The following is a 25998-nucleotide window of genomic DNA, read 5'->3' as shown; positions in this document are numbered from 1 at the left end:
CTGGAGTGTGCTGCAAAAAAACATCTCCTCCAATTGTAAAAATGCTCCGTTTGTCTGCACTGAAACGCTTCAGTAATCACTTTTGACCAGGCAGGTGCAATGATTACATTATGTTTGCCAGTTATTCAGAGTAATAGAATTCATGCATTACATATATGTTTGTGTGTGTGCATGCATGCATGCCTCTCGTGTTGACTAATTTTTTATGTTTGCTGCCGCCTCTATTTCTTTTTTTATCTATGTGAATACTGCAAAAGCCATTAATTCTGTGATCCGCCAGCCCTCGCATTCTGGCCATGTGACAGACAGACAGACAGAATACAGACAGACAGACCGACAGACACACCGATCTACTTGTACTTTTCATCTCCTTCAGCGAGAAAAAAAAATTGAAAATGTTGCCTCCGTCCGTGCCTTCTTCTTCTCCGGTCTCCTTCTCAAGCCATTAGAGAATCCCCCCACCACCGCCGCCGTGCGCCATGCGTCAGAGCCGCCCTAATGAAAGGCATTATACATTACAAAGTGTTTGATTTAAGGATGATTTACAGCCCTTTGCCTCGGCGGCGAGGAGCAGGAAAACCTTCCTGGAGATAAGCTCGGAATCCATCTGCAATATTCAGACGACATCAAAAGGGTTCAAATTGTGCATTGGATGTGTCGCTGTAGGAAGCGTACAGATAGGTTTCTATCAGATGTCTCGGAATTTCCATAACAGAGTGAGAGGCTTGCGAAGGAGGCATTATGATCCCAGAATCGGTGGCGGGCGGCTTTCGTGCAGCCGAGCGTGCGGGCGACTGGTTGCTGCGTCTGCCTGCACGCTGCTGACGTGGTCTGACACAAACACCAGATCCTGAGTGTTCTCCAGCCAGAGCAGATTAACACACACACACACACACATACACACTGCTAAATGTGAATAGATGCTAAATAGCAAACACACCGCACTGACAGACACAAATATAATGTCTTTGTTGTGTTTTTTGCTGATGAAAGAAGTTTAATTTTGTTTGGAAACAGAGTAAAATATTCATGATTTATTTATTTATGTATTTATTTATATATTTCTTACCCTGCCTGCCAGATTCAATAATTGGCAGGATGTCGTTTACCACCTACACCAACCCCACTCACCTGACAGCTTCTAACCAACAGCATTTAATCACAGCTGACAACTGATAATCCATGTTTCAACACTGATGGATCTTTACCTCTGTTTTTTTTCTCTCCTCACCATCCTATTAATTATTACTTGGTGATTTATTTATTTTTGCTTGTTTCCTCTTGATGTCTTGTTGGGGGAGGAGGTCTGATGGAGGGAGGGGCTGTGAGATGTGATAATTTAGTGTGAATTGCTTTTTGAGGAGCTCTTGGATCCCGTCCACGGACGCCAGCTTTCACAGTGGTTTACTTTCCCCCCAGTTTGCCGACAAAAGGGCCTCGCTGCCTTCATCTAAATTTATAAGAACGCCGCCGCGGTAACACCCACTTTGAAGGCCGTGGCGGCGGCTATCATTTGTCGTCCATATGGCACGTCCGTGTGATATGCTTCTCCTTGACGCTGCCCGCCGAGTGAGAATCCTCCTCCTCTCTCCGTTTATTTTGCTTGCAGACACATACAGAGCGAAATTGAAGGCAGGGTGACTTTTTTTTTTACCCTTTCATGTGCAGATAACATTATTCTAAGATGCCACATTTGTATAAATAAAAATGATTAGCCGCTTGGTGGTTGGTGAAAGTAAAGAGGTTCATTTGAATTGATTTTTTTTTTTATCCTTTATTTATATTTCATTAATCATTGTCGTCAGATCCTGTTGAGACTTTGGTTTGGAGACAAAAACGACACTTACTTGTTTAACTCGAGCCGCAGTCATTCGCACTATGACTCATTTTCTCTCCCGTAATAATGAAGTGGAAGCCTGACTGCATAACATATGCATTTATTTCAACATTAGGACGCAGAGCCCTATTCAATGGCAGTTCATGCTATCAGGTTGCTCATATTAATAGTGAGGGGAACTCAAAATGAACTATTTTCAGCGGTGGGCGGACGAGCGTTGAGTTTTTTTGCTGTTGTCACGCAACCGCGCGACATGAAACAGACACAGAGGATTTATGTTTCCATCAACTTTGTCTTGAGCAGTTGAAACTTATGCTGCCTCTGGCAGTGTGAGAAAATGAACAGAATAATATTTTTGTCATTGCTGTGTTTATGAGGCTTTGAAAGGGTTACGTTTGCGCGGCACCGTTCCATAAAACATATTTGCAGAGTCAAATGGACCCGACACGTGACTTGTTTATGGCTGAGAGTCACCCATCTGTGCCGCTTCACAGATGCACATTCACTCTCAAAGGGCCTCTCTTATCTATATTGCTGCTGTGGTTATGCACAGAAAAAAAAAAAATCTGTACTGCATTTTGTCTAGAAATCTTGAATATAGATCCAGCCATAAGACAACATTTCATCCCCAAAGGCCTCAAGCCTCCTGCCAAATAAGCACTTAATGTACTTTATGCGATTGATGGCAGAAAGCTGCGGCCAAACATTGTGAGCCGAATCTCTTACATCAGTGAAAATTAAGTTGATTTCCTCCCATTTACTCGCGGCGCGACGCGGCCATTTAAGAAAGATTAATGTGCCCATTTCCTCTGTATAAATCTCTCAAAGGTGATGCACATATGCACCGGCCTGACAGCAGTGATTCAGCCCCGCCACATTTTCAGTGATTTCGGAAAGAAGAACCTTGCAGCAGCATGCTAACCGATTTTCATGTGGTGGCTTCTTCTCTCAGGTGATCCAGACCGTCAGCGCCGTGGATAAAGACGAACCGCTGAGTGGCCACCGCTTCTTTTTCTCCCTGGCTGCACCCGTCGCCAGCAACCTCAACTTCACCCTGCGTGACAACAAAGGTACTTTCAGGGATGTTTTTTGGTGTTGGACAGATCTCGAAGATCGTTGTTTTTTTGGGTTTTTTTCCTGGAAAACACGTTGCAAAGTCCTGAACTGAGGCCCTTGTTACACGTGTGTCTCTGTTTGTACAGGATTTTGACACGCACACGTCCTGTTGCAGATTAAATTATTTGAAGCACTATTTTTTTTTTTTTTTTTGTCAGTTAGAATTAAGTGTGATGGTTAAGATGATGCAGCAATGTTTGTTTCTGCAATTGTCTAAATAGTTTACAGATCATTGCAGAAGCTGTAAAAGTCAGGTACTGTTTGTTTTTTTAAATTATTTCCACCTCCATCCGATCAGAGCTGCAACACAGCGCCGCTCAATCACAAACCCCTCATAAGTGTTGTTGCTAGTGGCACTTTGTGTGCGTTAAGGGGGTTTGGTCAAGTTAGGCACAGTCTATTTGCTGCCTGCTTCCCTTGGAATTGAGCCTTGCGGCCGTGCAGTTGACACTTTGGCCATTGCTCACTCGTGCTCTGGGTGTCTGCCCTCCGTCTGGACACAATCCTCGCTGCAATCTGACTCTGGGAAAGAAATATGAAGGAAGTGAGGCCTCACAGGCGTGCCACGTCCTGCCAAAGGAAACGATAACTCGAAGATGACAATGCCCTCACAACCACTGTTTCTCTTCCCCCCTGTTTGTAATTGCTTGAGGATTGAGAGTGTAAAAAAAATCACCCCCAACCAACACAAAAAAGCAATTGTTCGTTAATTTAATATTTTGTGTCATGGCCCTTTATGTTTTGGCCTTGTTGTGAATGCAAGGCCACAGGGAACCACACGGCAGAAAAACACTCTGACAAATTGAAATTTGACTTGCTGTCCACCTGTAAACAAGGATTTAACAGTCTTCAGAAAAAAGGTCTCCGACTGAATAGAAGTCAGGCCCTAATCAAGTGTCAGCTGCTGTTTTTCCTGTATTGTGTTGTATTACTTTGTGTTGCTGGCCCTCAGGCGGAGGCTCCACTGCTCACATTCTTGAAGCGCCATCAGCAGAAGCAGCGGGGCGGCTGTGCCACTGTAATCCATGTGATTGCACATCCATGTGAAGCAACTCGGCTGCCAGACAGCTTCTGAGAGCTTCGTCCAAGATGAAGAAAAATTGTGTTTTTTGTTTTTTGTTTTTTGCTGTTGTTGTTGAGAACTAAAGTACTGTGTGCCATTTAAAATGTTTTTTTTATAGCGCCGTGACACCCAGTCATCAAGGCCGAAGTGAGATTGTGTTTGCCACTGAATAATAATAACGGAGTTCAACAGTTTTCAACGTTTGCCAGTTTGTATTTATTTGAGGCATTCACTTGACCACTAAGACATTGACTGGGAAGAAAAGATGGCAATTTGTGTTGTGTCTCACGATACTTATCAGTGCATTGCTGCACCTTTTAAGATTAGAGGCTTGGCACTTAAGTAGGAACAGGTGGAAGAAAAGAGACGAGGACGTGGAGAAGGTTGCTGTGAGAAGTTTGAGGAAGGTGAAGGGAAGGATTCTGACTCACCTTTGCACTTTAGGTCTGCTCAGCTGATTGAACAATTGAGGCGCAGATGGTTGAATTAGTGAGGAAGGGTGTTGGGAACACTTCAGGAGAGATCACATTTTCATACGATCACATTTTATTTCAGCAAAAATTGACGAAGGGGTCGGCTTTGAAACACACGTTAAGGTTTTTCTGGCTCTGAATTTCACGCTTTGCTTTAAGCCGCTGTGTCATAAAAGTATGCTTATGAAGGACCTACTTGGGTTGAACTTGAAAGCAAAATCAAATTTAAAATTCCAAGTGTTTTGTTTTTTCTTTTCAATTTACGTCCCTGGCAAAAGGCTGTTTTTCCAACAGATGATTATTTGGAAATGCATTGTACTCTGGCTGCCTCTTCCTCTCATTTACCTGAGAAATTTTCATGTGAGAAACCAAACCTATTATTAGCCAACAGGTGGCCAAGATCAGGAGAGAGAAATGTGCTGTTGTGTCATATAATGAATCGTGTTAATACCACCATCTGTTAGCGTCCTCACTCCAAAAAAAAAAGAAAAAACACTTCCAAATTGCAGAATGAAAGCACAGCAGTCCCACCTCCTGTTAGTCAGAGTTTCACTTCATGGTTGGCTGGAAGTCGCTAAAGCTTTTATGCAACTTTAATACAATGTTTTTCCCCCTTCGGCTACACTGATGTTTTATTTGTCGTTTCTTTCTCTTTTTTCTTTCTCCCCCCAGACAACACAGCCTCCATACTGACCAAGCGGGGAGGCTTCCGCAGAAGTGAGCAACCTATGTATCGACTGCCCGTGTTGATTGTGGACAGTGGGAATCCCGCCCTCAGCAGCACCAACACGCTCTCGGTGCGCGTGTGCGACTGCGACTCCGACGGCGTGGCGCTGTCTTGCGGTGCCGTGGCGTACACCGCCACCGGCCTCAGCACCGGGGCACTCATGGCCATCCTGGGCTGTATCATCACGCTGCTGGGTAAGAACAGTGTGTGTGTGTGTGTGTGTGTGTGTGTACAGGGTCACTCAACAGTGTTTGGAGGCTCCATCGGCACTGAAAGACACTCAGATGTAAGAGTTTACACAGCAGGAGCCCAGAAGTCAATCAGTCCCAGTGCACATAGTGCAAGACTAGAGGAGCCTTGGCTTGGAGGGAGTAAATAGTACAGTGGGGGAAAGGTGCTTCATTACAGATAAAATGATGCCTGCATTACAAGTGCCTTTGTATGGAACTTAACTATAATAATCATAGTAATAAGTAAATTGCCAAATTTCAATCTCTTGAGCTGTAACAAAGAAACTCCATGTTACCATTCTCATCCACTGCAAAGAACTTCATCGAGGTCAGCAAAGAGGAACATTTTTGGAAAAAAAATGGAATCCTAATTTTCTTCTATTATGAATCTGTCCTCAGTGGAGGAGTGTCAGGGTTGAGAATAAGGGGATTTGGGGGTGGAGGGAGTGGGTGGGTGGTAAGGAGGAATTTTCTTTTTTCTTTTTTCTCTTTAAAAAGAACTTTCATTAACTTTTTAGAATGAAAGTTCAAACAGGAAAAAGTTTTTTTCTGCTACTTCATGAGCTTGAAATCAGATTTTGGGACGAGGTGATAAATGATGCGACAGCCTACAAAATCCAGCACAAACGTATACATTGTAAGAATACATAGGCCATACTGTATGTATTCATTTATTGATCATGATTTACACACGCACACACACACACACATATACACCTCTAACACGTTTGGCGCACCTTCCTCTAATAGATTTCAGCTTTCCAGCTGTGTGCCCCAAATACCTCACAGGCTCCATTTGTTTGTGGCATGTTTCAGCTGGAATCAAGCCAACAACCTTTGCAGATAAGATCACCATGCTGCGCTGCAAAACACTGCTCACCTCAGTGTTTAAAATTCTCCCAGCCTCATCCCTTAATTCGTTGCATTTTTTTTTCTTCAAACAAAACTTGCCTCAGCTGGATGCAGGGACCTGTGTCTGTGTCAAACCGGAGAAAGATCCTCCTCCCTCACATTCTTCCTGCTAAAAACACATGAAACTGAGCTTCGTTAGTTACTGAATATCTGTCTGGATGTGGACGAGTGAAATACATCCTCAGGGATCAATTACCCAGAGTCAATTCATACAGTCAACATGCATTTCAAATAAAACATATACTGTATTAAACATATATTCAAGTGTGTCACAGGAAATCTATCTATTAATGCTCACTGAAGAAATTGAATTAAAAATACATATGTATTTCAATGTAATATTAGTAAACTGTGTGTGTGCACACGTGTGTGTGTAAAAGCTTCAACAGATTTAATCTTAGAAGCTGCTTTTGGCAGTGATGTAGCTGTTTTTGGCAGCTCTCCGCCGACATTAAAGCACATCAAACTGTACGAGAAAAAAACGGGAGAAATAAATTGAGCAATTATGTGCATTTGTGCCACTGATAGGGTTTTAGACTATTCCATTTTTTTCTTGTAGTCCATATTTTGTAAAGTCAAGTACACGCTATCGCAGTGAACGGTGTATTGCATCACCTACTGCTCACGCCCCGCCAGCACGTTTAAAGACACGTAAAGCGGCATGTAAATTGAGAATTCATCAGTGTGGCCTGAAGGGTGTTTGCAGCGGCGAGCCATTACCTCCAGACTGCGTTATTACTCATAAAAGCCACGAAGGAGGTGTTCCCGCATCGAGGCAGAGTCACACTTTGCTGCTCAGCTGATCTCCTCGCAAAGCTGTGGAGCGTCGAAAGTGCAAATGCAGTGAGAGACTGTGATGGGGTCAAACTTCAACTCTAGTAACCCTTGAAGGTTGACATCCTTTATCTCTCTCTCTCCCTCTCTTTATATGTGTGTGTGTGTGTGTGTGTGTGTGTGTGTGTGTGTGTGTGTATATATATATATATATATATATATATATATATATATATATATATATATATATATATGTTGTAACATAAGGTCTTGTTTGTTTATTTATTTATTTATTTATTTATTTTTGGGGTGATAGATGGCGACTTCAAAAGTGCAGCAGAGGAAAATATGTGGCCACACAGCCCTGAATCCAGCCTCACTAATGAAAGCCATTCTGCGGCGTAGCCTCAGGCCGCTCTTAGAACTAATGGCCTTCGGTCTAACACACCTAGTTTGTGTGTCTGTGTGTACGTTGCGTGCATTCCTCCGTGCTCCCCACCTCTGCACGCCTGGATTCAGCGTCTTTCCTGCCTTTCCTGGCCTACATCACAGCTTCCTTCTCCTTCTCCTTTCCCTTCCACTCTGCCCTGACCTTTGTTGTGACCTTGTCTGACGACCCTTCCCTTTCAATGTCTTTCGCTCCACGCTGCGACTGTGCATCCAGTGCAGTTGTGACTTGCCAGACCGAGTGATTCCAACAGGGGCCTGTGTGTTTTGTGCGGCTGGAGTGCCACTTCTCCACCCGTCCTGGGGGTTTATCGAGCGCATCCGCAAACTTGAGCCCGAGTGCCTGATACAGCGGCGCTGATTTCACCCATCAGCCCACAGTAGAGGCTGTGCGGGAGTTAGCTCGAGCCGTATGCGCTCATAAGCTAAGTGGCCATTAATCACAGGTTGATATTTTTAGATTTAATCACAGGGCTTTTTGTCCTGCATCCCCAGCGGCGGTATTCCTGAAAATGCCAGGCTGTATTTTTTTTTCTGCGAGTGTTTGTGTTTATGGATGTCCCGAGCTGTCATTTAAAACCCTCCTTAAATGTTGCAGCCACTTTTGGATGATTCATCCAAATTTCTGAGATGATCATTATTTTTGTGAAGTTCATTTCTTTTCTTTTCTTTTCTTTTCTTTTCTTTTCTTTTAACAAGAATAAATCATTTTTTTTTTTTTTTTGCCGAATGCCCCAGAGGCCCAATTAGGACATTACGTAGCGCTCTGATTCGCCAGTTATTTCTATCTCATCAGCCTCATTCTATAAATCTCCACTCGTGTCCCTCATTTTACCGTCTCCCCTGCGCCCACTCGCTGGCTGTGCCTTTATTTATTTGTCTGTCTTCGGATGGCAGACAGTGTGTCTTTTTCTGAACAGCTTCACATTTTCTCCACAACTTGCTGGAAAATAAAGAGAAAATATATGAAAAGCAAAAAAAACTGCAAGGATTTGAAGAAAGTAAACCCTAGAAGGTTGCTTCAAGGTTGAATAAAGGTCCAGAGTTAGAACAAGAGATTGAAGAATAAACTGTCCAAGTAAAAGCCTTAACTAAAAGCTTGGTGTTTTTATTTAAGGTAGGTTCAACATCAAAATAGATCTTATTTCAGAGGTTGGATATTTTGAGGGCACATTCATAGATTTGTTTCTTTCCTCAGAAATAAAACCAAACAGGTCTTATGGTTTGGTAGTGTATATGGTTTGGTAGTGAGTCTCACATATAATACACATATAATAGTTAATGATGACTGAAACCTGAAATGGAAAGGCTTGATGGCTTGACTGGAGGCTGTGATGTAAAACCAGGCATTTCACAACCTAAACCTCCGATGGCCGAGTGGCTTTTACATTCTGAGTTCATCACTGACTGTATTACTGACAGACATGTGTAGGATAAATCTGATAAATGGGATTTTTCTTGCATGTTATGGTGTTTTTTGTTGGCGAATAATAAACATGCACAAACAGCAACAGTTTAGGATAAAAGACTTTTGAACAGCCCCATTGGAACAATTGACTCCGGACTGACTGTAATTAGTTTGCTGCTAATATAAAGACATGAAAGGAAAAACTACAAAGCATTTTTTAAAAATCCATTAATACCTCTTTCAGTACAATGGCCCTGAAGTGCAACATGCAACAGCAAATCCCGAAACACAACAGCATAGACATTTACCAACAACATGAGCCATCCCTCATTGGACCAAGACGTCGTGTCGCTTCAATAAATCAGGGCAGAATTTATTTTCACAGTGAAAGCATCATGATAGATTCAAGAAGTCGAATCAGTGTCATATAATACCTACTTCTTAGGTGTCATGCATTTTTAGAAAAGAGGGTTTTTATTTGTTAGTCTTGTGCTTTTCTATAGCTTGACAGCAGAAAAACATCAGTGTAAATTCACTTAAAAGTCTGAATGGAAGTTCTTATTATCCAAGAAATCTTTTTTTTAGAATTAGAAAAGAAAGTGTGACCTTCATTGCCTTCATATACTTGAGAAAGAGTTTCTTCTTTTGGTGTCAAGTTGTATTTTGATGCCGGCCTTAACAGGGCACATGGTCAAAAAAAGATTTTTAAGGAAAAGGTGATCAGAAAGAGAGGCCGTTCCATTAGCAGCGAGATGGTTCCGAGCACCCATTCACTCTCCGGTTTTCCATTCAGCCGCTGTCTTCTGTGAACGTGTTCGGGGTCGAGCTCCTGACACGTGGTGATAGTGTGTTGTTGGCTTCTGCTGTCGGGGCTGGAAATCATTTCTTACAAGACCCTTGATACCCAACACACACACACACACACACACACACAAACTTACTATTTGTATTCCCGGCCATTCGGGCGGCTCGTCCCAGTAGGACGTGTTCGCATGTTGGCCCATTTCCAGCCCGTGACGCATCGCGGCTGCCTTCTAGGCATTATGCCCTAAAGAGATTTGCTGGAAAGCATTGAAAATATTCTATTTCAATGTGCCACTTTGTAATTCACTTTGGAGACGACCCCACTGAATCGAACTGAATTTAAATTGACTTCACCAAAAAAAAAAAGGGAGAAGAAGAAAATCAGAGAGACCAGATCCTCTGCAGAAATGTTTTCGCCGCTCTGTCTTAAATGTGAGTGGAGCTTCTCAGAGAGCTGGGCGTCGTTCTGTGCACGTCGCAAAGAAACACCGCTGCTGCTGTTGGGAGGCGGCGTTGGCCGAGTGGCCGGCAGAGAGCCAGCCATTCATCTCCTCCGGCCTTTCCCATGTGACAGCCGCCCCTCTCTCCATCTCCGTCTCCCCCATTTGTTCCCTTATTAGAGGGTGTGAAGCGGCGTTTGGATTTGCTTCCTAGGCCTCTTCCTGCTGCCGCCTGCGCCAACTCGACACAGCAAAGGGAACGCAGGGCCCTGCTGAGCGATATTTCACTGGCAGCAGCCCGACGTTGATGGATAGAGGATCATTAGACATTTGCCAGTTTGCTTGGGCGGAGAGTTATTTTCAGCCGTAATGTATGGGAGAGCGCGCCGGGGTTTGAAGGGGCGGCTTTGGTCGGATCTCAGAGAGCCGCGTACAGCCGTCTGTGAAAAAACAGTCACGTATATAAATGGTCATGTCCAGGTGAATTGGATGAAATGTTTAGTTACTCGTCCGTGTTGTCGCATGGCTTCCCGTTTTATTTTGAAAAGTCAAGTCTCCTCCTGTGTCGGGGGAACTTGCCCTTTCCCCTCGTTGTGTCTCCACTGGTCTGATTGTTTCCACCTGCTCTCCATTACCACGTCTGTTTCTGCGGCAGCCGCCACAGCTCCAGTGTTTATGTGTCAAATCAGGTTTTCCTTTTCATTTCACAATTATTTTTTTTATTTTGATTCTTTTGCCCTATTGGAGTGGTTTTGTCTGTTTGTGTCGCTACAGAGCTTCTACCATTAGTTTAGTTGTTTAAATGCGTCAGTTGATAACCGATGTCTCTTCCCCCTCCTGTCCTCCCAGTGATGGTTCTGCTCATCGTGACGATGCGCCGCAGGAGGAAGCAGCCCCTCATCCTGGAGGAGGAGCGGGACATCAGGGAGAACATTGTGCGCTACGACGACGAGGGCGGCGGCGAGGAGGACACGGAGGCCTTCGACATGGTCACCCTCCGCAACCTGAACGTCATCCGGGACCCCAGCGTGCGGCGGGACGTCACGCCCGACACGCCCACCTTCTTCCATTACCCAGCGGCCACCCGCCCCTCCTACAAAGCCCTCCCGGACAACGTGGTGTTCCGGGAGTTTATTTGGGAGCGACTGAAAGATGCCGACGTGGACCCTACGGCGCCCCCCTATGACTCCCTGCAGACGTACGCTTTTGAAGGCAGCGGCTCCGTGGCCGAGTCGCTCAGCTCTCTGGAGTCGCTAAGTACAGACTCGGAGCAGAACTATGACTATCTCAGTAATTGGGGACCGCGGTTTAAAAAGCTGGCCGACCTGTACGGCAACAGCGAAGGCGGCGCAGTTTTCTCGTAGCCCTCCAAATGTAACATTTTAGCATTTGGACTTTTAAAAAAAAAAAAATGTCTAAAAAAATAATTTATTGTTGGAGAAAAATGATTTTTTTGGTCAGGAGGGAAAGATTGGAAGACAGCACGGGACAGATTGAGAGGGCAACACTGGGACTTCAAAGGTGTTTTTGGTTTGTTTACCTTGTATGGATTCTCACAAAGCGTGCCACGGCGAGGCGTTTGACGTCAAAAAGTGGCTTTGCCGAGGAAGGAACCTTGTGGGCAAAAAGACATTCTAAAGGTTTCAAGATAATTTTTTTTCTCCCCTTTTGGGCTCCTGTCCAAGAACAACCATTGACTTGCAGAATGCAAACATGGGGGAACATTTGTACACAGAGGCACCTGTCTGTTCATTCCTGCGGCGGGCACCAACCCAGCACTCCGGCTTTGATGCTTTTCTTTGCTTTCGTTGTGCTGAAAGGCGAAAAAAAAGAAAGAAATGTAAATGTTTCTCATGAAATGAAGCGTCCCTGCAGGCTGATCAGCCGTCACCGGACTGACACCAGTTGCTGTTTTTTTTTTTTTTGTTCTTGTTTTTTTTCTCCGGGGGGACGGAGAGCAACGGTGACGATAAGCCGATTTAAACATAGGAGAGACTTGATTTGCAGCTGCTGTCACGTGCAACACATAAAAACAAACAAAAAAAAAAGTTGAGGTGCGAACGAAAGGTGATAACGAAGTGGGTGACGCTCGTGTTACTTTGGTGGCGGAAGCGGAGAATCTTTTTGTTTATTTTGCAGATGTTGCAACGTCGTGTGTCTTTTTCTTACGCCTTACTATTTCCGAGCCCGATGTATATTTTCTAAGGACTGAAATTTAGTTGTTCTGCTTCTTCTCTTTTTCTTTTTTTCCTTTTTTTCAAGGGGCGGAGAGTGGGCCAGTGTCTGGGATACATCTGCTACGTGTGAAAGCTTTGCTAATGGAACAGTCCGCATTGTGTTCATCTTATCAAAAATCAAATCAAAACAAAAACAAAAACAAAAAAAAAGTTTTTATTTTAGAGGTGACGCTCACTTTACTGGCCCAACTTGCAGTTTGTAGGTAAATGAGTTTTCGGCTTCTGTAGTTTGCAGTCAAAAGCATTTATTGTCATCCAGAGTTGAGATCAGTAATGTGCGTGGTCTGTTTTGTCGACGCTGAAAGGACAATGTACGGTAGTAACCACATTGTGTTGCCTTTTGTTATTTATTTTTCTTTTTTTCAGTTAAAGAAGTTCTGTTATGAATTGGATGTCAACATGTACAGCTGAAATGTATTATTATTGTTCTTATTATTTATTTTGAAAGGCCGAATCGTGCAAATGATGTTTTTATCTTTTTTTTGGTTGAAAAACAACAATAATGATAATAAAAAAAACAGCATTCAGTATTGAGGGCTGCAGGAAATTATTTCAGTCAGTCGGTCTGAGGTAAATAAACTGAGACCTTGGTAATAAACTCCACGTGAACCGCAGGAGATGATCAGTGGCTGAAAAGTGGTTCCACGACGAGTCTTCAGTGTGGTTCGGAAAGTTCATGGACCCAGAGAGCAGCTTCAAAAAGGTAGGAGTCTGATTTCTTTCTTTTCTTTTTTTCATTCCTTTTTTTTTATTCCCATCTCATCTTTTTGATGAGGCGTTTGTAGTTGAAAGGCCTGATCAGCACAGAGCGGCGAGGCGGCGCAGGCGGCCCGACGACCGTGCGGCTCACAGTGGGTTCCATCTGAGGGTTCTGCAGGGAGTCGAGGGGCCCAGTCGCGAGCGGCTCCCTTAAAAATGTGCTCACGCAGCCGCAACGCGGCGTGCACCAGCAAGTCGAAACACTCAGCCGCGCTCGTCAGTCGGTGGGCGACGACAAAAAAACTCCCAAAATGTCATGTCAATGATCTCCTTGATTCATGCCCCACACACACACACACACACACACACCTCAGGTAACCTTGTTGCCTCACCTGCGTTCTGTCTCCTCCCACCTGTGACACTTTGTCTCACCTCCCAGCAGCTCCGACTGACACTTTTTATTGTGTTCCCCCGAACAGTGGATTTACCCGCTGCCTCGCCCTCTCACCTGTGACGGCCTGGCTGACTGACCTTTACGTGATGAGACACCAGGATGTTGGATCAGCCACGGCGCCTTTGAGCAGACCCTGTCGTCAGTAAGTGTTGTTATTTCAAGCATATTTTCCCAAGTCCTCGTTTTTGTGGTTGTTGTTGTTCTCATTAATTTAATTTCATGTCCTCAAAATACCGTTTCCCGTAGAAAACATTTTCCAAAAAAGCAGCTGAATTGTTCAGTGAGTCTGTGCTGGGTGCTCTGTCGTCAGCCACTGCTGTGGTCACTCCGGTCATCAGGTCTTAATGACCTGCAGCTGCGTGCGTCTGTGTAGCTGATGAGGATCTCTCTCAGCTCCCCCGCCCTCCCACCCAGTTCCATGAATACAACTTAGCTGTATAATGCAGAGTGATGCAAGGCGCCGCAACCAACTTGTTGTGAAACTTTGCAGGGTAAATACGCCGTCCCCTTACAGGTATTGACACAGTTTTCAAAGCTTTGAACCTGGCAAAAAAACAAAAAAAATCCCCAAAACATCTGAGATTCAAGTCGTGAGCAAGCGCACGCGCTAATTATGATGAAACTAACCCGAACACGATTGCATCTTTAATCGTAGCTAGCCTCTCGCATGTTGAATGCTAAACCCGTTTCCTTTGCCTTTTTTTTTTTGTTTAAAGCTATGCTGCACAAATTAAATAGTGTAGTTTGGAGGAGTCAGTACTATTGACTCTACTGTTGGACTCTGTGAATTGAGGAACTGGCCGTGATCAGCATTGAAAAAAAAGAAAGTTCTGATGTGGAGTTTTTTTTTTAATTAAAACTTTCAAATTATCATTCAGAGATAAAAGCAACCTGAATTTGTGTGTCTGCAGTTTTTACCAAAGATTCTATTCAGCAGAACCAGCGAAGCTTTCAGAATTAATAACAGTGGGCCGACTGGCACAGACCTTGTGAATGGGCACCTTTCAAGTTCCAGATCCTCGTTGTGAAAGCTGCACATTATATTTTTACAAATTGAAATCTTTTCCAACTGTAATGAAACGTAATTTCAGCAAAATCCAAAATCAGCCTGTCATAATCATCACCATGCATACTTTCACACAATAGAGCCTCATCACCTTTTACTCTTCAGTCTTCTTGAGAGTCTTTCCCATTGCATTTCAGTGATGGAAAATAAAAAGGATTCTCCACACAAAGAGTGGAAAATGAAAAGCGACAGCTGACGCAGAACTGCGGCTCGAGTGCCTCTGACGAGTTGTTGATTTTGATTGAGCGGCTGTCAGTCAAAGGAGAGGACCTTAAAAGTGCCGTCACCCGGCGCCGATTAAGAGCAATCAGGGACTCTCTCTGCTATCAGGGCTTCCATCTGAGGCCGCTGGCTTGATTACTCATGTTTGCCAGGGTGGGGCTGCAGTCCTGGGGCGCTGGCGGGCTGTCCTGGGTGGGTGGGAGCTTCCCTGGTCAATGACAGACACTTCACTTGATTCTTATCATAACCATGCATCATCAACAAATTGCCCTGGGAAAGACACGGCCCATTTTTAGAGACTCTCTGGAAGATGAGAAGCAGTTTTTTTGTCCCCCTGTTCGGATTGTCTGCCTGAACTGTGTCGATAAAGCTCGGCCTCATGGACGCCTGCTGGAGGAAAAGACAAGCCTGCGGGCTTCATGAGGAACAGCACTTTGACATTTATCACATTGTCACCTCTGGTTACTCTGATGAGCAGCGTTTGTATCTGCCATTTAAAACGTAAAATACTGCCTCATTCTTCAGTGTTTTCTAATACAATAGCAATCCATCTGCAAAGCGGATCAATTTAACTTTCGTTGTTTTCTGGCTGGGTATTCTTCAGTAACAATCTACTATAAGGCACAGTATTGTTAAACTAAAAATAAAACCAAAATACAATAGGTGAGGGTGGGTTTGAATTTCTCTCAGCGGCTTTTCTGCAACAGGATTTGTGCTTCAGCCAAATTTATTCCATTTTAATAATGGTACAAATTGCTACCGGATATTTTCCTGCACGTTTTTTTTTTAAGAGAAAAATAATCATGCTTCAGGTAACAATTTGGACTCAAAGGGTTTCGTTTACTGTCAATCCAAACTTCCATTGGCTCCAGCAAATCGACACGAATGTGAGAAAAAAATGTACAGCTGTTGTTCAGCAATCAGTCCCCCCGACACCCCCCCCCCCCTCCCCCACCGCATCATGGTCGAGGGAGAAGATAAATAGTGGAAAAACAATTTCTAAACCCTGGACCGGCCACTAATCCTTGCATATTTAAGCTTGGCGGTGAATATTTATTTTTACGATTACCCAGCACGAAACAAAAACACCAAAGACCCTCTATTTCCTTGCTATCGCACCGGAGCCAAAATAAAGATGAATAATCCTGCGGCGCCGTCGGACGCCCGTTGGTGGCAGATTTATTGGGCCGCGGCGCCGGCATCAGCTGTGCGACTCCTCGCCGCTCCTCTGGAAAAGAGAAAAAGGGGTGAAAGGAAGATCAAAGGGCCGCCGCGGCAGCATCTTTTATTCTCTGTCTCTCTCTCAGCCCCGAGCTCACAGCTGGCCGCGCCGTTAGCGAGAGAAATGTCAGACCTGAAGGTTTGTGTACTCTGCGCTTCCACACAAATTAGACAGGTCCCAGACCTGGGCAGGATGAATAATTATCTCGAGATGTGTGCGAGTGAATGCGCCGCGGCGACAGGAGAAAGTAGGTCAGCGTGTTCGGATTAGTGCAACAGGTTGCGAGAATTGGAAATTTTAGATGTCCGAACTGGCGACAAAACGCAGGATGTTTCATTTATGACTTCGCTTTCCTGGAAATGTGGAGGTGCCAAAAACATGAACTGTTATCTTCACTCACTCTGGTTAATTTTTTTTTCCGCCCAAAAAGTCGACCTCGGCCTCTGACTCTGCACTGCATCAGTTCTTGTAGGGCATTAAACTTGATATCTTGATATTCTTACTCAGTGGTGGTCAACACCTCACAGAAAGAAAGCTGTGCGTTCCATTCCCAACTCCTCCCAGTGTGTCTCTCTGGCTCGTGTCCAGCTGCTGCAGACACACATTGGGCGAGTGTGCACGGTGGCTTGTCTCTCTGCGTGGCCTCTGGGACGCGCTCCAGCGACCCTGGCCCTGACCCTGGGTGCAGGAGAAGCGGCGTTACCAAACAGAGGGATGGAGCCAACATTACAAATTCCAATGGCAACAGATAAGCAGCAGCAGCAGCAGCAGCAGCAGCAGCAGCAGCAGATCCTTCAATAGGGCTGTTATCTGCATCTTCTGTGCATTTTCCCCCCTGCGTCCTTTGTGTTTAATCAGCTCGGAGAACTTCAAATCCCCCCCGTGGCCATTCTATCCTCCTGCCTTTGTAACTGCGTTTGTCTGACAGCTTTAATGAAAATATCCATCGGTCATATTATCTGCCACCCGCGATTTCCATATTTGCACTGGGAGGCGTGGGGGGCAAATGAACCCGTCTCAGACCATATGATTAATAATTCACCGGCTGTTTTTCTCTCTATTTCGGTCATTTCTAGGTGATGGCGCGTCTGGGTTTTTTTTTTTTTTTTTTTTTCCCTCCACATGTAAAAAACAAAACAAAAGCCAAATTGCACAATGAGAGGATGGGTTTATCCTGGTGATATTTAATTGAGTTTGACCAGCCCCTGCAGGAGACTGTGGGGGGGTGGGTTTGAGTTTGGGGTTGGGGTTGGGGTTGGGGATTGGGGGGGGTGCCGATAAACTTTGAAGCCTGCGCCGGGAACCTGCTTGCTGCACCCTCTGCATTATTCATGGCGCGGGGGGACTGGAGCATCTTCAAATGGCCTGTCGTTTCCTTTTACCCTCCATCACAATGGCCATATGCTGCACAAGGCCGAGGAGCGGAACGGGAATCCTCCGGCTGAGCCTCCCCGGCCCGAACGGGAAGAACCCGTACGTGCTAACAGAAACATTTGCCGGCGAGCTGCGCAACCAGCTCTGGGAATTGGAATGAATAATAAATAAAAAAACGAGCAAACGGTGAATCTGCCGAGGAAAATTTCAGTCTTCCGAAAAGCCGACCTTCTCCCACATGCTTTGGCCCCAGCCGCTGAAGGAGACAGATCGCAGCGTTCCCTAAGACCTGCCAAACTGGGAGGCAGCTGCAGACAGGAGGAAGGGGTGGAGGAAAAAATGTAAAAATAAATAAATAAATAGCTTCTAAAAAGGACAAACAAAAAGGACAATCAAAAGTTTTTGGCAGGAAGATTTCAAAGAGCTCAGAGTTTCGTGACATTTCTGGTCAGGTATGAGCTTCTCTGGCATAATTGTTCTCATGGGGAAACTCTCTCTCTCTTTCTCTCTCTCTCTCTTTTTTTGTCATAGTGTGGAGGCGTTCACGTTGTCAGAGTTGAACTTGCGCCGCTTCCAAGCTCCCTCAGTTCTCCCCTTAGATCTGTGACACTTTGTCAGCCACCCCTGAGTCCTTCCAGCCACTCTTCCGCACCTTATTTGTGTTTACTGAGTTTGTTTGTGTGACAAAGGCACGCACGCACACAGACTCGAGGTGCGTCATCCTCCTCTTGCACCCCCTCCAGGTAATTGGGATTGCCGTCATTTGGCCTCCCTAATGTCTGCCATTCAGCATTAACATATCATTAGCTCGTTCTGGGACCGTTCACTCAGAAAACGAGGGGCCTCTGCAGACACGCCGCTGCCTCAATATGGCAAATAATAATAAAAAAAAAAAACCCTGGTTGACACCTTTCTCGTTGGCGTCCCTCAGGAGACGGAACGGGGAGGAGGGAGTAGGAGGGAGAACTCTGTCTCAGCTCCGGCTTTGATTGGAATAATTAGTCAGACTTTTCGCTTTTGTGGCTGCAGGTTATGAGAGACATGTTCCGACCGAGGCCGGGACATTTTCTCCCTGACCTCTCCTGCCGTGCACCGCCAGACATTCTGCAGGCTGAAGCAGAGTTCTCCTCAGCCTCAGAGTGCTTAGTTCGCACGGTACTGGAAATATTCGCAATCATGAAATAGTGACTTTGGTTTGACACCTCATGACAAGACATCTGGTCAGCTAAGCCGCCATGCAAATACTTTCAACATTCATGTCTTGCTGTGTTTTATATACTTATACGTTTATATATGTATATATATATATATGTATATATATACATATATATGTACACACACATAAATAAAGTCTGCCAGCCAAGCTAACTTTCGGAATGAAAGCAACCAACCTCCCCCACGTGAGTACACCTGCTGACACACGATTGGACAGCGACCGTATTAGGGAGGGGCTCTAAAAGGTCTACCAAATTTTAATACGAAGACGTCGTTCAATTTCAGTAGCTGGTGCAGCCGGGCCCACATTCTGCTCATTTTAAACAAGAGATAGAGAAAAAAAACTTTTCGTCTGAAGACGTTTGCGCTCCTCGGTGCGAATAAAACCAGGAAATTCATTTGAAGCTCATCACGTGGCAGCCAGCTGGAGGAAGCTATCAGGCCCGGGGATGTGTTCAGGCTCCCGACGGGCGGCACAACACCGGAACGAGACGGCGAGTAAATATTTCTTGTGGACAGACTCGCCGACAAAAGTCACCTCTTTTTTTCTTTTCATTTTTTTATTTGGTGATGGAGGCTGCCGAATCCCCGCTGGTGCCGCCTTCTTTCTGTCTGCCTTTTCAAAGTCGGCAGACGGAAGGAAGCCGATCCAATTGCATCCTGCAGGACGCAGATCTGCATTTCCTTCTGCACTTTGATGAAACAGCAGCCGAGCTGTCTGCCTCCATTAGCAGCCCCTCTGATTTTACCCCGCGCTCTGACAACTCGGGGTGTGTGTGTGTGTAAGCGTGCGTGCTTGTTTGCATATGGGTTGTCCCTCTGCTCGGGTGTATGTGTGCGAGTTCTCCTGCAATGTGCGTCTTGGGATGTGTATGTTTAAATTGCTTCAAAGTGATGAGTCTGAGACATCCGAGCAGAGAGAATGTTTATTTTTAGGAAAGCTGGACATGGTAGAGAAAAAAAAAATAGCACATGACTTGGAGTTTGGATAACTGGCTGCAAGGAGCAGGAAAGGTCCCTCGAATCCACTGAGTTCTTATACCAACAGACTCACCAATAGTTTAAGCTGAAGGATCTTCCAGGAGGCTGTAAACAAGATGCTGATTCCTAGAGATCAATGAGCTCATTTGATTAAAAAAAAATGTTGCCAGGGTTGGAGGAGTCAAGGATGAACAATTAGTACCAGGAAACAGTCAGAATGTGGAAATATAAAGGAATTAATTGGCAGCAATTTGCACGTCTTTATCCACAGCCAGAGTTGCTAAATGTGAACTTCAACGTAGCGCTGCATAAATATGATGATGTTTTTAATTCACACGCCCTAAGACCGGTGGAAGAGAGACCATAAAGGGCAGGACTGCATGTTCCTGGAAGCTTTTTAGAGGTCGCGTCTGTTTGAGCAGCGCAGACGTGGCTGGTGGCCTGAATGCTCAACACTCTGTGAATTCTCTCCAAGCCAACAGGGCTCACGACATGCACACAACTTGTCGTGAGCCCTGTTGCACACAAACTGAGCGGGAGATGGAAAAAAAAGAAATGTAAAAAATAATTTTTGCTTGCATTTGTTCCGACGGACGACGACCCAGCGTGCACGCGGGGAGGTTAGCCACAGTGAAAACCCGCCGCCGGGTTTCTGGACGGGTCAGCGCTGCAGCTTTGAATTCTCCTGCCCTTTTTAAACCGGCTCGCCGGCCGCCTCGGTGTCGGCACGCTCTCTGCCGCACATGTTGAGCGGCTAGTTTACCATGCCGCGCAGGGTCCCGCCGCCTGTTTAGTATTCATCCACTTGAGTTTCCTAAAGGTTACCAAACCTAATTAGACATTTATGCAGGATCTTCAAAGGTCCCCCCGTTATTAATGATGTGCTACTTCTGAGGACTGCATCGATGACTTTTCTTTCTCCCACCGCTCCTTGCTCCTCTCTCTCACTCTCTCTCTCTGACCAACTCTCACAACATGTGCATACACAATGGAGACACACAGACATTCAAAATGCAAGAAGAAGAGGAGACTTGGTTAGCTGCACAGGATTGCTAAAAATGCTCCTGCAGCCGGACGGTGACGTGCACGGCCCTGAGGCGCACGCTGAGTGTCTGAAGGCTGGAGGCTGTTTCCAGCACGACTGCCTGGTGTGGCTGGCTGACACCTGTAGCTCATCCCAGTGTTTCGCCAATGACGTCGTGGTCTTTACTCTCCCGGCAGTGCTTGGTCGCCACGTACTTGAGTTAGACGCCGCAAAACAAACATCCCCATTTATTATTCATGCTCGGACTTTGAATCAATTATGAATGACGGCTAATTAGTGGCGGGCAGAGGCCGCGGCGTTCTGCAGTGTCGGCCTGCTGAAGCTACCGGGTGTCGTGGAGTGTAGACTTTGAAAGGAGAGAAGAAAAACAAACAAGCTCAGAGCCACTCCACAAGATTTCAGTGTGTTTTTTCTCGGGAGGTGTCGCTTAATCATCCGGCAAAGTGCGTAAAGTTGGCCCTGCGTGCACGTGCGCGCGCACATGCACGCGCTTGATAATGACAATAATAAGGCGAGCCGAAATGAAGAGGAGCTAAAGTGCGCAAGTCATTTCTCATTTCCTCGCCTCAGCGCCTGTCAGAAGGGAGCCCTGCGCCTTTGAATGATGGCTCCGACAACAAAAAGTGAACAACAAACCCTGTGGCTGCGAGCAGAGGGAAGAGAGGGAGGGGGGAAAGGAAGAGAGAGGGGGGAAGAGCGATCATCAATCGCATGCGACAGAAAACGCCACTAAACCGACAGACAAAGACAAGTCCCAGTATCAGACGTTTCCTGATACAACGTGAACGTGCCCTCGAAGTGAGACAGTGCGGCTGTGGAGAGAAGAAAAAAAAAAAAAAAAAAAAGGAAAAATCCAAATATGCCCAGCGCCGGTTTACTGTGGAAGGACCTTTCAAGGGGCTGATTTAATGTGAGAGCATCAATCCTGAACTAGCACCGGGCCTTGACATCAAGTGAAAGTAATCTCTTCTTTATTAATGGGACTTTTCACTTTGGACTGTGGGCCGTTGCTATTCCATAATATAGCACCTTCCAAACCCCAAAAAGAAAGAACAATATGGACTCATTCCGACTTAATACGCTCCGTGTATAATAAGTGGGAAATACATCTCTCTGTATTCGACGGCAGCCTCGCCTGCGCTGGATGGAACGATGAGAAGTGAGAGGTCAAAGTCAGAAAAGTGCCTCCAGTGCTTGCTGCTCTTTGATTTAAAGAATTTTTTTTTTCTTTCTTCCTTTCTTTTTGCAAACACAAAAGCAGCTGTGTGGTATTTATACAGTTTGGGTTTGTGATGCAGTTCACCTGTGGCAATGCTGCCCAACAACAACTTGTCTTGCAGACACTCTCACACTACGCCTGGCTGTAGACTTCAAGCAAGTCACCCGAGTCTGCAGCATTAACCTCAGGCCTGAGCCATGTAATTCCTTTTCATGTTGAGCTGAAAACTTGAGTCTTGCAAGAAACTCTCTGATTGTTGTGCTGCACCGATTCTGCAGCTAATGATGAATTTAAAAGGAAAACCATGCAATATAATACAAAAGCTCTCAAGACTGTCGTTGTGCAGGAGGTTGTACATCAAGGGACTGATTGATCTGCGTGAGTACTTTCAATCATGTGGACTCTGATGTCTCGGAAGTAATTTAAGATCAGCATAAGGTGCAGGCAAAAAAAGAAATAAACCTCACCAGGGTGCCAATGGAAGAAGTGGAAGAGAAACAAAAAAAACAACCCCAAACAAACAGGAAATTACAGGAATGACGTCCAAGTGCACTTTGTCAGCGACTGACACAGCCTCTAGTATGACAGATGATCACTGACTTGCATTGACTGTGAAACTCTGCTGCAGCTCGTCGAGGGGAAATTGCCCTGCATGTTTGTTTTTGTCTTTATATTTGAGGCGAAATGATGATTGCCGATCAGCAAGAGGCTTTTAAAACATGAAGAAAAAAACCTTGACTGTTTCTTCTGCTCTTGGCAGGAAGTAGGGAGTCTAGTTTAAATATAGCTGCATAATCAACGAGTGACTTACTAACTAACTGAAATAGGTTAAACTGCCTCAATGGGAGGACATGCGTCAAAAAATAACAGCCCCGCAATTCCAGAGCCAACAGATATTAATTGGAAAAATATCCCAGATATAGTTCTTCCAAATGTCAGACCTGTACACTAAACTGTTTTTTCTGTCGATTTCCAACCTGTGATATACTTCAAGAATAAAATAAAAATAAAAATGAAAAAATAGCAAAAACCCACCTAGCTGCCAATTGCCTGAGGCAAGACAGACATCGAGCCATTATCTGTCTTTTGCAACCGAGCCAGGAAGTTTCCCCCCAGAAGAGCCACCAATTAGCTTTTGATGAGCGACAAAACAAGTTCCTCGAGATCCTGAATGTCATTTTTACTTATTAATTTCTGTTCAAAGCCTGACAATCCCCGAGTGCCGGCGCCATGAGGAAAAGCTCATTAGCGACGCAGAATAGCGAAAGGTTTGCACGAAACAACTCAGCGGCGGAAATGTATTCCACAAATCCTTAAATATTAAAGTTTGCATAATCTTTTAGCACGTTTGCTGTCAGATTTCACATTGACATCGGCGTCTGCCGGGGCGATAATAACCTGATTATGGGCCAGCGCTCACTCATAAAAGTTTGCTGAAATTTTGAAGGGCAGCAGTGACTTTCAGTAATTTGGTAACAAAGCGATGCTCGACTCAGCGTCCTGCTTAGAGGCCGGTTTTGTTGCTCCTCTAAACAAGTTGGAATGAAGCTCCCTGAAGTCTCTAATTAATATCAAATTTGACCTAACGTGCATTTGACCACATCTCAATTTTTCTTCTTCTGTTTTCAAAACAACAACAACAGTAAAACGTGTCCAGATCAATATGGGAAATTGATGTAGCTTCTACAGTTTTGATGTGTGTCTTGTGTATTTTCTATCTGTTTCACAATTAAAAACAAGCATAGCATCCATTTCAGTTTTTGAAAGTAAATTCCAACAATCCCTGACGTAATAATACAATGTTTTCCGAGCCCAGCTGTGATTGGTGCACTGGGTGTAACTTTGAAAAGCAACAGAAAAATAAAATCTTTTATCCCCCATTATCTGTTTTCTGTGGCCATGCGGCGGCCATTTCAAGAATCAGCGTTAACAGATCTTTTTTGTTTTCATTTGAAACAGCAACACGTCAGAAACATCGCTCCCTGGGAACCCGTCAGGAAAAAGCAACAACCCGTTGCCTGGTTGGTAATTTGGCACGGTGAAATCCTACCGAGATGCGAAGGTGGAACATATTTCCGAAGCACAACCAGCTCTTAATCTCCGTACCGCTGGCAACATGAGCTTGAATGATTCCTACCCCTTCCCGCTCAGCCAAAGCTGTGGGCTTGCACATGCTAAAGATTTTTTTTTCCTTTTTTTCCCCCTCAGAACTCATTTCAGCCATCTTTTCAATCATTTTCCTGTCTGCCAAACGAGGGCCTCTCTCGCACAAAGACCCTTCGGTGAGCATTGAGGCTTTTTTTTTTATGGTTGTGGCTCAACAGAAGATCCTGATTCTACCTGTTTGGCGGAGCATATCTCCCACAGTTTGTTGAAGCGAAGCCCTTTGTGCACGCACGGCTCTAATGGGCACAATTACGGAAAAGAAAGAGCTGTCGGGTGAAATCAGCCGTGATATTCACCGCCGGGTAATGATGGAAAATCAGAAGGTTAAATGACACCAGGAGCGGACTGACTTTTGACAGAGAGCTCTTTTGAGAAGAAGAAATTAGAACAGCGCTTTTCCAAGGCCAAGTCCAACACTGTACGCGTCAGACTCTGAAAGGCTGCATCGCCCAGAAGCCTTTTGTGCAAGCACCTGCGCCTTCAGAAGCCATTTGGAGCAAACGATTTCTTTTTTTTCCTCCTCAAAAGCGCAAGTCCGATCAATTATTTCCAGTGGTGGGGGCCGTTTGAAGGCAACTTTGAGCCGCCGTCATGTCTGTAAGACTTCCTGCTGAGTGCTGCACTCATTCACACCAAGAACCAGGGAGACGCCGAGTCAATTAGTTGTTTCTCTCGCACCAAAATCACGGCTACTCTTCAAATAGGTCCTGCGTGTGAGCTTGTTTTTCCTTCTTTTTTCTTTTTTTATCCCTTCTCACTCACTCAGAATTATATTTCCTCTCTGCGTGAAAGGAGTGACCTTAGCAGGCGGGAAACGGGCCAATTAGCAGATGATAAGGTGAAGAGGGGCTGGACCTCTTCCTAACACGATTACAGGAAGTCACCCTTACCTCCCCCTGCCCTCCCTCGCCCCGCGCCAACTAGGCGCCACCCACACAGAAAAAAGTGAGCGAGTTCAATCTGCCAGTAACGTCGAAGCTCTCACCAGCTGCTGCTGCTGCTGCTGCTGCTGCTGCTGCATGACTGACTTCCACTGACTTTTATTATCAAATCTCACATTATGCCACGCTGCTGCCGTTTCTTCTATTCCTTCTCATTAATTGCCACACAGAGTCTCCATTTATTCATTCATATTACTGTATTTCTACACAGGTGCAAAGGGGACATATACAAATGTAAACCTTCTGCAAAATACATAAAACGGTGACATAATCAGAATCACATTTTACAGCTTTTTTTTTTAAGTAGTCAGTAATTCTTTTAATATTATCTAATCTTTTTTCCAGGGTTTCTCGGTGACCAAAGGTGCTCAGAAAACGGAGGAAAAACGGTGGTGTGGGCTTTGTATCCTTACTTAGTGCCGCTGTGTTTTGCAAAAACAGCTTTATGTCCATAATATTTATACCTTGTCAGCATATATTGGGGCCATTAAGTGGCTAAGCATAAATAAAGGTGGCTAAGTCAGCTAAGATTGCTGAGAAGAGAAAACACATCATCATCTGTATATGTTGAATCACCAAAAAAGGGGGGAAAGGCTTACATATATATGTATATATATATATATATACATATATATTTATATATATATATATATATATATATATATATATATATATATATATATTTATATGTATATATATATATATATATATATATATATATATATTTATATGTATATATATATATATATATATATATATATATATATATATTTATATGTATATATATATATATATATATATATATATATATTTATATGTATATATATATATATATATATATATGTATATATATATATATATATATATATATATATATGTATATATATATATATATATATATATATGTATATATATATATATATATA

At 44.5% G+C, this 25998-nt stretch overlaps 1 protein-coding gene across 1 annotated transcript in view; it reads left to right on the top strand.

Moving 5' to 3' along the window:
* LOC142902497 (cadherin-7-like) overlaps positions 1-13164 on the top strand; it is a 67237-nt gene extending 54073 nt beyond the window's left edge. The window contains exons 10-12 of the mRNA XM_076047625.1: positions 2790-2907; positions 5162-5410; positions 11081-13164. Of these exons, the coding sequence (XP_075903740.1) occupies positions 2790-2907; positions 5162-5410; positions 11081-11595 (882 nt within the window). The 3' untranslated portion in view covers positions 11596-13164. The remainder of the gene's footprint in view (positions 1-2789; positions 2908-5161; positions 5411-11080) is intronic.
* Positions 13165-25998: the final 12834 nt, after the last annotated feature.

The sequence above is a fragment of the Nelusetta ayraudi genome, unplaced genomic scaffold, assembly GCF_046127955.1.
Source record: "Nelusetta ayraudi isolate G7.1 ecotype Tasmania unplaced genomic scaffold, CSIRO-AGI_Nayr_v1 ptg000094l, whole genome shotgun sequence".
NCBI classification, from domain to species: Eukaryota; Metazoa; Chordata; class Actinopteri; order Tetraodontiformes; family Monacanthidae; genus Nelusetta; species Nelusetta ayraudi.
Note: the sequence above shows the minus strand (reverse complement) of the source record. Positions and strands in the feature narration are given on the sequence as shown.